The sequence below is a fragment of the Bos indicus genome, chromosome 29 (assembly GCF_029378745.1).
Source record: "Bos indicus isolate NIAB-ARS_2022 breed Sahiwal x Tharparkar chromosome 29, NIAB-ARS_B.indTharparkar_mat_pri_1.0, whole genome shotgun sequence".
Lineage (NCBI taxonomy): Eukaryota > Metazoa > Chordata > Mammalia > Artiodactyla > Bovidae > Bos > Bos indicus.
In genome coordinates, this window is record NC_091788.1 from 50,924,268 (window position 1) to 50,937,153 (window position 12,886).

Below are 12,886 nucleotides of genomic sequence, written 5' to 3' on the forward strand. Positions count from 1 at the left end.
CGAAGGCTCACGAAGACTCCTGCTGGCTCCCACGCCCTCGCGTTCAGAGCCCCCAGATACACTCCTGGTCCCCAGGACTGGCCCAACATCAGTCTGGGCCCAGCAGGGACACTGCTGTGGCCCCAGGCCCTCCCCTCCCCTCCCCTGCAGGCCCTTGCCCCGCTCCTAGCTCAGGACCACTCTCCCGTGACACCCTCGTCTTAAGGGACCCTGCACCCCACCTGTGGCGGGGGTCGCCCTGCCTGAGCTCAGCAGGCTTACTCTCCAGGAAGGAACTCCTGGGCCCACTTGTCCCCTAGACCCCCACCCTCTAGAAGGCGGGCCCCCGACACGCACAGTGAGTCCTGCAGGCTCACCCCACATTCTGAGTCCAAGTGCAGAGCAAAAGGCACGTCATCTGGGCACACCGAGGCTCCTGCCCTGTGACCGGGAATTGGGGCCAGATGACGGCCCGTGTCATCAGCGCTTATGGCCCCACGGGACCCTTCCCTCTAGAGACCACACGTTCCCATCAGCACCCCGGCACTGCTTTTGTTTTGCAGATGGACACTCAGCTAGAATGGTGGGTGGAGGGAGGGCATCGGCTAACAGGAAACCAGCCCAGAGCTGGGCAGTCCACAAACTGGGGCTTGAACAAAAAGCAGGACGGCCACACCATCCACCTGCCGTGCCAAGTGGCGCCACCAGCTGCCTCTCACGCATAGCCTCAGGCCCCATGGCTGCACATGGAGGACTGTGCAGGGTGCCAGGTGTGGGAACCTTGAGTGGGGCATCAGCGGTATGGTGGGGCCCCAGCACCCACATGGCGACTCCCAGAAGTTGCCTCCCCAAGGACCTGCACCCGGCAGAGGGCCGCCACGTTCCCGACCCATGTGGCGGCCCCCACGGGGCGGTGAGCAGCCTGGTCTCTCCTGGAAACCCAGAGAACGACATAGGCCCCACCTCGGCACCTCAGGGTGCAGGTGAGGCATGGAGAGCCAGGCACGTGGGGGCTGTTGCCACCTCAGGCCCGCCCCCCAGCACACAGGCCTCCCTGCTCCCACCCACCGGCCAGGGTCCACGGCACCTCAGCCTGCAGTCGTGACCCCAACAGGTTAGGGACACTGCACAGGGAAGAGACGGCTCACCTTCCCGAATATTCTCTAGAAGCCATGCCACACCCTGCAATCACAACCGGGACCCAGCCCTGGGCCGCTGTGGTGACCATGACCCAAATGAATTCAGACGCGTGAGGCCAGGAACACACCCTCCAGGGCCACCAGGGACCCTCCTCCCCCTGTGCACACCAGGACTCAGTCGGAGGGCCTTACAAGCCTCCCTTTAACAACACAGTGCTGGGGAGGGACGCCGCACTCAGTCTAGGCAGGACAAGTTTTCCCTGACAGTCACTGAGAACACAACCCCGTCTTAACTTGTAGATGCAGAACTCAGCCTCCACAGGCCCCCAGGCCCCTAGCAAATACACCCACAGCCATGGCAGCCTCCCCATCACCCATCCAAGCAGCCGAGATCTAGTCCTGCAGACAGAACACTGCCTCTCCTCTGAGGGCATCAGAGATGAACTACCAATAAGAGACACGGCACCCTGAGAGAATTTCAAAAAACACTTTCCACTTCCATTTGAACTTCTGATTTCCCTTTAATGTGCAGACTTAACCACAGAACTGTCTTTGATTTCTGTAAGAGTTGATCCCGGGAGCCATGCCCTTCTTCCTGACTCGGCAGGCTGGCTGGGCCCAGGCTGAGCCTCCTCTTCCTCAAGGGCACACAGGCTCCGAATCCATCCCCAGGAGGGACGAGGCCGAGGGGCGGGGCTGGGAGGCGCTGGGGGCTGCGACGCCGGGCAGGGCACGGACCTGCAGCTCAGCAACAAAGACAGCGGTGGAGACGAGAAGAGATGCACAGACGGGAGCCTGACGCTCCGCCCTTGCTGCTTTAAAACTGTTCTGACAGCAATTCACACAACCTCTGAGAGACAGTCTCCCTGCTCGTCCGCAGTGTCAGTCGGTACATCTGGAACAGAGGACACAGCAGGCAGTGGTGGGGTAGGGGCGCTCTGGGCAGCGGACCACCTTGGGGCCAGGCCCTGACGAGCAGCCCCCAAAGGCCCTGCTCAGCCCTTCCCTGAAGGCACCCAGTTTGACAGACTCAAGCATCAAAGGCACTTCCCGCTAAAATAAAAGCTTGACATAACAAGCACTCGTGTACATGGGGGCCAACTGGAGCCTTCAAGCACAGCTGCTGGGCATCAGGACCGCACTGCGGCGGGGCAGCAACGCTGACGGTGCCTGGACGCCGTGAGCCTGCCAGCCCACCCGGGTGGCACCCATGAGAAATGAAGCCACATGCACACAAAGGACACCCGGTGTTTGCAGCAGCCCCAGGTCCACGGACAGGCGTGCTGGGCGAGCCAACAGTGCCCTCCCCACAGGGAGACACACGTTCCACAGGGCCCCCACGGACACAGCAGCAACAAGCGCCTGCCGAAGCGGGGGCCCCACGCCGCAGAGCGTGGCCTCCCGGGAGGCCAGGGCCGACGAGGTGCCCAGGAACTTCGTGGAGCAATGGGGTGTCTCATGCGCCAGTGGGCGGCGGTGGTGGTGACGCAGGTGTGCGCTGCTGTGCAGCGCACCAGACGACCAGCCCGGGACCCGCCCATCTCCCTGTGCATAAACTCCACTGCAGTAAACACCACTCAAGCGTGTTCAGTGACGTCACAGGGCTATACCTGGGCTTGCAGGTTGGGCTCCAGACGCAGCAGGCACCCAATCTGGGCGGTCCTGGTGTGTATGATGCCGGCGCCCACAAAGTTCGCAGGATTAGGGTCGACTTCCTCCAGGAGCGCAGAGCCAAAGCCGATAATCTGGGAAGAAAGGGGAGAAACAGGAGCCCATGGCACCAGCGCCAGCAGAGGGGAGCGTCCTCCAAGAGGAGCACACACCAGCCTCCTGAGAGGGCCAGGCCACGCCCCGACCTGGGAACGCCCATCGCCACACGGGTACCTTGGCCTTGGTGACCTCTGTGTCCATCGGGTGCTTGGCCTTGAAGATGCTCTGCACCTCCTGCTGGGGGCTGTGGGGACAGAGCAGCCGTCCTGTCAGCGGGCTGCAGCCTGGGCCCCGCCCACCTGCCCACCTACGGACAAGCTGCCACTCACTTGCTCAGCTGCTTCCAGCGCTGGAAGAAATCCTGAGAAGCCATTTCCGTGGGCTGGAAAAACTTGTTGAGTGTGATAGGCAGCTTCACAGACACATTCTGAAAGGTTCCCCCGTACCTGTGAGCAACACAGAGGTCCCCTGGGAGGAGTCCACAAATGCGCAGAAAACCCGAGACTCGGCCAGGACCAGATCCTGAGTGTGAGACCCCTGGGGCACAGAAGGGCGGCCCGGGGCCCCAGGAAGACTGTCCATCTCCAGCACACAGTCATCGAGAGCCAAGGACACTGGGAAACACACCCTCAGCCAACGCTGCCAGATTGGTCACAATGACCACGGACAGTTGCCACCTCTTCTCGTTCCCCAGCAGTCCAAGTCAGTTTAAATTGCATGGGTCGTTCCTTTTTTCCATAAAATGACTAAAGAAGAGTGCCTACAGAATGAAACAAAATTCTGCACATCTATTTCCCTAGATATTACACGGTACACTGTCTTCAGGTCTCTACGTAGCTCATGTTTCAGAGCATGCTTTTCCAAAGTTTAACGTTACAAATACCCAACAGCGTAGCCTGGTCACTCACTCTACTGGTCACTGAAAAACAGCAGGAACGAGCACAGCAACAACACAAACATGCCACAAAGACAGGCAGTCTGTGTGTGGGGCGTGTGACACAGAGCACGCACCCAGGGAGGACCCTCACCGGCACTCTTGCGCAGCCAGCCTCCGGGCAGCAGGCCCCCGCCACGGCACTGACAGCTACAGCCACGCACTGTCCTGGCCTGACACCCACCTGAACTGGATGTTGAGGACCGGCGCCTCCGTGAAGTCAGACACACACTCGATGTTGACCGCCTGCTGCACCTGTGCGCCCCCATCCACAGTTGGGTCCACGGGCTTGGTCTGCAGGCTCAGATGTGTGGGAGTCAAGGATGCCGAGGGAATGAGGGCAATGCAGCTGAGCCCTGCGGCCATAGGGGCGCCAGGAGGGGCTCAGCAGGACAGAGCACTCATCCTGCCTGCAGACAAAACCTGCATGCTGTCTTTAACGGCTAGCCACAAACACTGAGCATCAACAGTCTACGTTTGAAAGGTGTTTATCTTAAAAATAGATCTTAGGAGGAGAAGGGCACAACAGAAGATGAGATGGTTGGATGGCATCACCAACTCAATGGACGTGAGTTTGAACAACCTCTGGGAGTTGGTGGTGGACAGGGAAGCCTGGTGTGCTCCACTCCACGGGGTCGCAGAGAGTCAGACACAACTGAACTCACTGAAAAATAGATCTGGTCTGAGGTGAGGAGGTTCCTGCTTCACACAGTTTCTCCAAAGAAGGTGGTGTCCTTGGCGGTCAAGTTCGGCTGCCCACCCCTCACTATCTGGGAGTCCATCCTCCCAGACAGACCCCTACATGGCGAGGCTGACGGACGGGAGGCGCTCATGCCCAGCCCTGCTGTCCGCCAGGGCTGTCTGCGACTGCAGCGGGTCCCGGTGCCCCAGCCCTGGCTCTGCCTGGGGACTCCTCTAGGGACAAGAGGCTGGAGCGCGCCTGCAGGCAGTTCTCAGGGTTATGGACACACAGCCTGAGAGCAGTCAGAGACCCTGAAGCTGCAGGACCAGCCCCGAGAGCGTCTGTCCTCCCAGTCCATCCTCCCACCCACTCTGCCTGTGGCCCGAGGGGCAACAGGACCAAGGATATTGGCCTGGAGGTCGTCCGAACAGATAAGTGTCGGAGTAAAATTCAGGAACTGTGTGGAAGTCTTGTTACCATAAAATATGAACATCCGACCTGGAAGGAAGCAGAGCAGCTTGTTCACAGGGCGCATCACAGCCCCTGAGCTGCAGGGGGAGAGCAGAGCCCCCACCCCACCCCGACTGCACCCCGAGCCCTCGGCCGTAGCGTGGGGAGCCCTGTGCCATCAGAGCAGAAGATGTCACGTAGGCCTCCGTGAACGTCTGTGCCCGTGGAGTCCAGGATGGAACATGACCTCACACCTCCTAGAGCACATGCAGGTGTGCATGGTTCCCCCACGGTGTAAGGAACACCAAGCGCCTGGCTGACCCCACGGCAGCCCAGAGTTAACGCCTAAGCTCCACGTGAAGTTCTGAGTTTCAGTGAGAAGAGTCGGGGTCCCTGCGGGGCAGACACACCGCCTCCTCCCTGCTTACTCCCCACTCGCTTCCAGGACAGGCTCCAGGAGGGTACGGGGAGGGGGCTATCCCAACAGTCAGCGTGTGTAATTTTGGGGGGGATATGGGGGGAGCAAAAACAGCTTTTTTAACAAGTGTGGTAAAATATACATACCCTGCAATTTACCATCTAACCATTTCCAGTCGCACAGCTTGGGACACTAGAACATTCCCCTGGCTGTGTTACCTTCCCCACCATCATCCCCAGAAATCTGTTCATCTTCCCAAATGGACACGCCATCCCCACTGGACACTCACTCCCCTCCCCACATGGCCTCAGCCCCCGGCCCCCAGTCTACTTCCTGTGTCTATGGATGAGACCCCTCCAGGGACCTTTTCTGGGGGAAGTCAGACAGCATCTGTCCTTCTGTGCCTGGATTATTTCTCTGAGCATCACGTCCTCAAGGGTCATCCACGCTGCAGCCTGTGTCAGGGTTTCCTTCCCCTGTAAGGCTGAGTAACACCCGTGGTGGGTTTACCCCACATTCGGTGCACGCACTCATCGGGTGGGCACTGGGGCTGTCTCCGCCTTCTGGCGACTGTGCATGATGCTGCTGTGAATGTGGGTGTGCAAGTGTCTGCTCAGCCCTGCTTTCTTGTCACATCTTTTGGGTAAACACCCAGAAGAGGAAAGGCTAGGTCACGTACACGGTGATCCCACTTTTAATCTTGTAAGAAACCTCCACTGTTTCCGCAACAGCTGCCCCGCTGACAGGCCTACCAACAGCACGCAGGGCTCCGGTCCCTCCCGGCCGCCGGCGCTGGCTCCGCGCTCACGGCAGCCGCTGCGGGTGTGAACACACCTCAGTGTGGCCTCACCACATCCCCAGGTTGTTAGTGATGCAGGCACCTTGTCTAGCGCTTCTGGACACCTGAATGTCTTCCTCAAAGAAATGTCTATTCAAGACTTTTGCCCATTTTTTCATCTGGTTCTTTCCCTGTTTTTGACTTGGAGTCCTTTATATATTCTGGAAACTAGACCCTTAAAAGAGACGTTTTCATTAAAGAAGTAAAACGCATACCTAAATTCTGCCGAAACTCAGACTTCAGTCCGATCTGAAGCAGCTGGTTTTCAAACAACACACCGTTATTTTTACAGACAAACCTGGGGACAAGGGACAGCGTGTGAGTCACTCAAAGTCACCCAGTGAAAATACCAAGGTAAGTTCTGAAAAGGGGTTTAAGGAACACGAAGGCTGGAAACCTTCTCTGGGACAGAACGAGAAAAGCAGGCGACATTCCAATGGGCACTGCTGCAAGCACCCCCGCAGACAGGAGGTGAGTCGAGCGGGGCCCTCAGTGGCGGGTCAGCCTGCTTTCCGTGACAGTGCTGCTCACCTGCCCGCAGCTCCCCACTGACACAGGTACCCCCACACACCCCCGCACCGCCCGGCCCTCCCCTGCTCCCCTGGCCCCTGGTGCTGGCAAAGCTCCGTGGAAGACAACGAAACCAGAACACCTTCTCACACCACACGCAAAATGAACTCGAAGCAGGTGAAAGACCTGAACGTGAGACCTGAGACCACTGAACTCCTAGGAGAGAATATGGGCAGAGCGCTCTTTCACATAAATCACAGGAGGTATTTCCCTGGATCAGCTTGGGGCAAAAGAAACAAATGCAAAAACAATGGGATCTAATTAAAAGCTTTCACACAGTAGAGAACCATCAGCAAAACCCACTGAACGGGAGAAAACATCTGCAAACGGCAGAACCAGCGCAGGGTTAAGCTCCAACCATACAGACAGCTCATGCAGCTCAAATCACAGCAACCAAGCCACCCAATTAAAAAAAGGGCAGAGGACCTGAACCGACACTTTTCCAAAGAAGACATACAGATGGCCACAGGCAGGTGAAAAGATGGTCAACATCACTAACCATCAGGGAGATGGGGACCAGAACAATGAGGTGTCACCTCACACAGGTCAGAACAGCCGTCACCACGGACAGAGACACGTGTCAGTGAGCACACGGCGGGGGAGGGCCCGCGCACGCTGCTGGCGGGTGAGAGCTGCTGCAGACGCGGGCACGGCACCGAGTCCTCAGAGAACAACGCTAGGGCTGCCGTGAAAGGGGAAGGGCCAGTCGCAGAGTCGTGCCCAACTCTGTGACCCCATGGGCTGTAGCCCGCCAGGCTCCTCTGTCCATGGGATTCTCCAGGCAAGAACAGTGGAGTGGGCTGCCATTCCCTTCTTCAGGGGGTCTTCCCCACCCAGGACGACCACATGGCTCAGCAATCCCAGTCCAGGGTGAACGCCCGTCCACGTGCCCCACAGTCAGCGCAGCACAGGTCACAACAGCAAGATACGGAAGCCACCCAAGGGTCCGTCAGTGGGTGAGTGGATACCGACGTGGGGTGTGTGTGTGTATACACACGTACACACACACGCACGCACACACATACGTGACACAGTACTACTCAGCCACGGAAAAGAATGAAACTGTCACGTGTGACAACATGGGTGGGCCGGAGGGCATTATGGGAAGAGAAATGAACCAGAGCGACAGAGACTGTGTGTCACCATTCACACGTGGAACCGAAGAACTAAACGAATGTAACCAACAGAAGCAGACTCACAGACAGAGGAGACACCAGCGGTTACCAGAGGGGAGAAGAAAGGGGGAGGGAAGCCGGCGTGGGGGTGGGGAGGTGCAGACAGGGGCGCACAGGAAGCGATCCGGACGCGCCCCGCGCTTGGGTTAGACAGCCGGTGTTCTGGAGTCTACAGAAGCTGTGAGTCACTGACATGACGCTGTAAACCAACCAACTACATCTCAATCTAAAAAAAAAGTGTTTTCAGCCACAGCCAGACGAGGAGGAGCCCTGCACAGCTGCCCGCCCAGTCACTCCCGCAACATAGGAAGCAGGCGGCGTGCGGGGCGGGCAGAGGGTGGAGGCTGCAGACCACAGCCGCCGCTGCAGACCACAGCCGCCGCCACAGCCCAGGACCGAGGCCGGGCAGCTGCTCTGCTCTTGGTGGGGGGTGCCCACCTTTCATCCAAACGTAAGATTCAAGAGACAGAGGCACAAAGAGCAAGCCGAGAAGAGACAGGACCCACCAAGCACTGGAGGCAGGGAGGGAGGGAGGCCTCAGGGAACCCAGCGAAGGCAAGCCCATGCAGCACTCCGCCAGCCCACAGCAGGGACACCGATGTGGGACACCGGTCACACAGGTGACGAGTGGAGAGCGGACAGAGGCGGCGCAGGAAGGGCCTGTGGGGTCTGTTGGCACAGATCCCACGAGACAAAGCAGTGACTATGCAACTGAAGAGCGCTTCTTAAACACCAGCTGGGCCCCTGGAGGGCAGCCGTGGGCATAACTGGAGGACCAGGAGCACAGTGCAGAGGATGGGGTGAGCTACAGCAAGAGCCCTGGGGCGGCCCGCTCCCTCGCCCACCTGGAGTCCCAGCTTCCTCAGTAACTGGAGACAGGGAGTCCAGGGCACAGGCCCAGCAGGGTGAGGGGCTGCAGGGATGGACGCTGGCTGCCGCCTGCCGCCTGGCTGGGACACACTCAGGAGAGAGGGAGGCCCCCTCGGGACGGGAGGCAGACTACCTGGCAAAGTTGTCCTCGGAGCCGGGAGCCAGGGGCGCAGCCGCGGAGGGCGAGTCTGAGAAGACATCCACGAGCAGCCCGCCGGAAGAGGGCGGGGGGCCTGCGGGGACAGGGGGTGCAGCCCCCAGACCCAGGAGGTCTGCCGATGGAGACGGCGTGGACTGGAAAACAGGGAAAGAGGTCAGTGCAGAAGCTGCCGGGCACGACTTCACACAGTGCAAGTGCCTGTGCCCTCACCACCCACAGCGCCAAAAAGCAACGTCTGGTTTTAGGAACACAGCTCTGCACGTTACTGTCAAGCATCTAAGAGAGTCTTACGAGGTGAAATGACTAAGCAGGAACCACATTAGCATGCACCCTCAAATGTCTCTAAGTCCTACTGTGTTACACAGAAAAAGTAGATAAAAGTTCTGCAGAATAGATTTCTTTTTAACTGCTTTGTTGTTTTGGCTTTTTACGTTTTGACACGAGGCAGAAGACAAAGAACAAAGTCCTTCCAACGCCCCTCTCAGACCACAGGAGACGCAGCGTGCAGCTCATCAGTCACTCACGGGTCCCCTTGCCCGCTGCACAGGGGTGGCACTGCCCCTGCCCGGGCACACAAGTTCCAGAAGCCCGCAGGGTTCTTATGATCCTGAGGATCATGTTGAAGCAAGAACCCGGCCTGTGAGAACTCATTTGGACCCTCCTGCGGGCCAGCGTCCACTTACAACTCCCGAGTCCCTCCTGGAGTCACTGCGTGCCTGCAGTGAGCACCACGCTGGTTCTGGAGCACTCATGTTTAAGAGCCACCCCTCCTCTCTCCAGCACGCGGACGCACCCAACCCAGGCAACAGCCCGTCTGCCCTCAGGTTATACTGAGGACTTACACGTGGGGACCATTCGCAGGTGTTCAGTCACTCAGTAGTTACCGACTCTGTAAGACCGCACGGGCTGCAACATATCAGGCCTCCCTGTCCATCACCAACTCCCAGAGTTTACTCAGACTCATGTCCATTGAGTCAGTGATGCCATCCAACCATCTCATCCTGTCATCCCCTTCTCCTCCTGCCTTCAATCTTTCCCAGCATCAGGGTCTTTTCAAATGAATGAATTCTTCACATCAGGTGGCCAAAAAGTATTAGAGCTTCCATGTCAGCATCAGTCCTTCCAATGAATATTCAGGACTGACTTCCTTTAGGATTGACTGGTTTGATCTCCTTGCAGTCCAAGGGATTCTCAACAGTCTTCTCCAGCATCACAGTTCAAAAGCATCAATTCTTCGAAGCTCAGCCTTCTATCTTTATGGTCCAACTCTCACATCTGTACATGACTACTGGAAGAACTGTAACCTTGACTGTACAGAACTTTGTTGGCAAGCTAACGTCTCTGTTTTTTACTATACTGTCCAGGTTTGTCACAGCTTTTCTTCCAAGGAACAAGTGTCTTAATTTCATGGCTGCAGTCACCATCCGCAGTGATTTGAGAGCCAAAGAAAATAAAATCTGTCAGTGCTTCCACTTTTTCCCCTTCTACTTGCCAAGAAGTGATGGGACCAGAGAATCCCATCGACAGAGGAACTTGACAGGCAATAGTCCAAAGGGTCACAGAGTTGGACACAACTGAAGCAACTCAGCACACACACAGGATGGGACGAGATGGCACCTAGTTTTTGAATGTTGAGCTTTAAGCCAGCATTTTCCACTCTCCTCTTTAACCCTCATCGAGAGGCTCACTCTTTACTTCCTCTTCACTTTGTGCCATTAGAGTGATATCATCTGCTTATCTGAGGTTGTTGATATTTCTCCAAGCAATCTTGATTCTAGTTTGTGATTCAACCAGCCCAGCATTTCACATGATGTACTCTGCATAGAAGTTAAATTAGCAAGGTGACAATATACAGCCTTTCCCAATTGGGAACCACTTCGTTGTTCCATGTCCAGTTCTAACTATTGCTTCTTGACCTGTATACAGATTTCTCAGAAGACAGGGAAGGTGGTCTGGTAGTCCCACCTCCTTAAGAGGTTTTCCGGTTTGTTGTGATCCACACAAAAGCTGTAGTGTAGTCAATGATGCAGCAGCAGATGTTTCTCTGGAATTCCCTTGCTTTCTCCATGATCAAATGTTGGCAATTTCATCTCTGGTTCCTCTGCCTTTTCTAAATCCAGTGTCTATATCTCAAAGTTCTCGGTTCACATTCTGCTGAAACCAAGCTTGAAGGATTTTGAGCATTATCTTGCTAGCATGTGAAATGACAATTGTGAGGCAGTTTGAACATTCTTTGGCATAGAACTTCTTAGGGACTGGAATAAAAACTCATCTTTTCCAGTCCTGTGGCCACTGCTGAATTTTCCAAACTTGCTGGCATACTGAGTACAGCACATTAACAGCATCATCTTTCAGGATTCAAAACAGCTTAGCTGGAATTTCATGACCTCCACTAGCTTTGTTCACAGAAACGCTTCCTAAAGCCCTCTTGAGTTCACACCCCAGGATGTCCAGCTCTAGGTGACATCCTGGATGAAACCACGACCTCAGCACAAGTTACTACTTATCTCCCTTTAACATCTGGAACACTGCACTGCACTTCTTACAACTACATGTGTAGGCAGATGATCTCACGTATGGATTCCACACGAAGACAAGGAAGTGTCACAGAACACACGTGTGCAGAGAGGCCGTGGGTCTGGGAGGCCTGAGGACTCACGGGCGGCAGCTCGTGAAGGCCCAGCCACAGTAGGAAGCGGGCTGGTGGGCAGGGTGGCGTCAGATGCAGAACAGGCCAGGCTGGAATCCCCAGGAGAAGGGAGGGCCCAGAGGACCGGTGGGGAAGGATCAGCAGAAGCTTCGGTGCGGCTGGGGAGTCTGGGGGACAAGTCACAGGCATCCCCGCCCACCAGCCAGGTTGCTGTGGTTGCTGGGAGCCTGCCCACCAGCTCAGGGGCTGCTCCCGGGGGCCCTGAACCCCTGTTGACCCCACCACCTGCTGCAAGACGTCTACCGCTGGTTCCTGAAGAGCAGTTCAAATGCTTTCTAAGGTAGAAAAGCCCTTTTGTCCCACTAAGTCAAATGTGAACACACAAAAGCTAGGTGGTTCCTTGAGGAGATCCCCCAGGATGCCAGCTCCCTCCCCAGACCCCTTGCAGGGCCTCCACCTGGCAACACTGGAGTCACTCCCTACACCGGTGACCTGGCCCTCTTCTGAGGACGCCGGGAGACCCTCCCCAAGGAGCTGGCCTGGTGCACAGTCTGCACAGGTTACAGCTGCTCAAAGTGCTGCAGACCATGGCGGGGCAGCTCTGGGCTCCCCTGCCAGCCCAAAGCCCAGGGGACAGGCAGCCTGCAGACACCTCCACAGATGCACAGACAAGCATCCCGGAGCCACAGGAGCCGAGCCCCCCGGACAGTCCCAAACAAAACCACCTCCAGGGGGGACGTGCAACCCTAAGCAAAAGGGATTCCAGCTGATGCTACACAGAAGTGAAAGGCGTAACAGGTTCCCCAATAAAACCCAGATATCTCAGCGCCACTTCAAGGTGGGGCCTCCCCTCTGAGTTTGGAGGCAGAAGCCCTGGGACGAGAATCCCACGCAGGAGGGACCCCGGCCCTTCTCTGCCCTCCTGCCTCACCTCCCCTGCCCCCATCAGACCACCTGAGCCCTGGGGACACACAAGAACTCCGTCCCCAGGACCACCCTGGGCACCTCTGCAGAGCCGGCGCCAGGTCTGGGGTGGGAGGTCCTGACTGTGACGGGCCCCAAGCCCAGGGCCAGGCGTGAGCACAGGCTTCACAGTGGGCCCGGGGTCAGGTGAGTGCCCCCACACGTAGAGCGCCAGGGCTCACACACAAGCATCCCGGCGCCATACATAAACAAACCACCCTGGCCCCAGGCTGCCCATGCACGAGCACGCGGCACCTCTACCCCGGGCGCATCCTCACTGGGGCCGCCGGACAGTGTGAGCAGCTGGCCACATCGCCGGACCAGCATCCAGGGTGGGGCCTGCTCTCC

The 12,886-nt window shown here is 57.3% G+C and overlaps 1 protein-coding gene across 1 annotated transcript in view; it reads right to left on the minus strand.

Moving 5' to 3' along the window:
- Positions 1–1,619: 1,619 nt before the first annotated feature.
- Positions 1,620–12,886, minus strand: part of AP2A2 (adaptor related protein complex 2 subunit alpha 2) — a 67,390-nt gene continuing 56,123 nt past the window's right edge. Inside the window, exons 15-22 of the mRNA XM_070782783.1 lie at positions 8,899–9,059; positions 6,366–6,448; positions 4,851–4,942; positions 3,947–4,068; positions 3,158–3,274; positions 3,003–3,072; positions 2,729–2,863; positions 1,620–2,013 (exon numbers count right to left, since the gene is read on the minus strand). Of these exons, the coding sequence (XP_070638884.1) occupies positions 1,936–2,013; positions 2,729–2,863; positions 3,003–3,072; positions 3,158–3,274; positions 3,947–4,068; positions 4,851–4,942; positions 6,366–6,448; positions 8,899–9,059 (858 nt within the window). The 3' untranslated portion in view covers positions 1,620–1,935. The remainder of the gene's footprint in view (positions 2,014–2,728; positions 2,864–3,002; positions 3,073–3,157; positions 3,275–3,946; positions 4,069–4,850; positions 4,943–6,365; positions 6,449–8,898; positions 9,060–12,886) is intronic.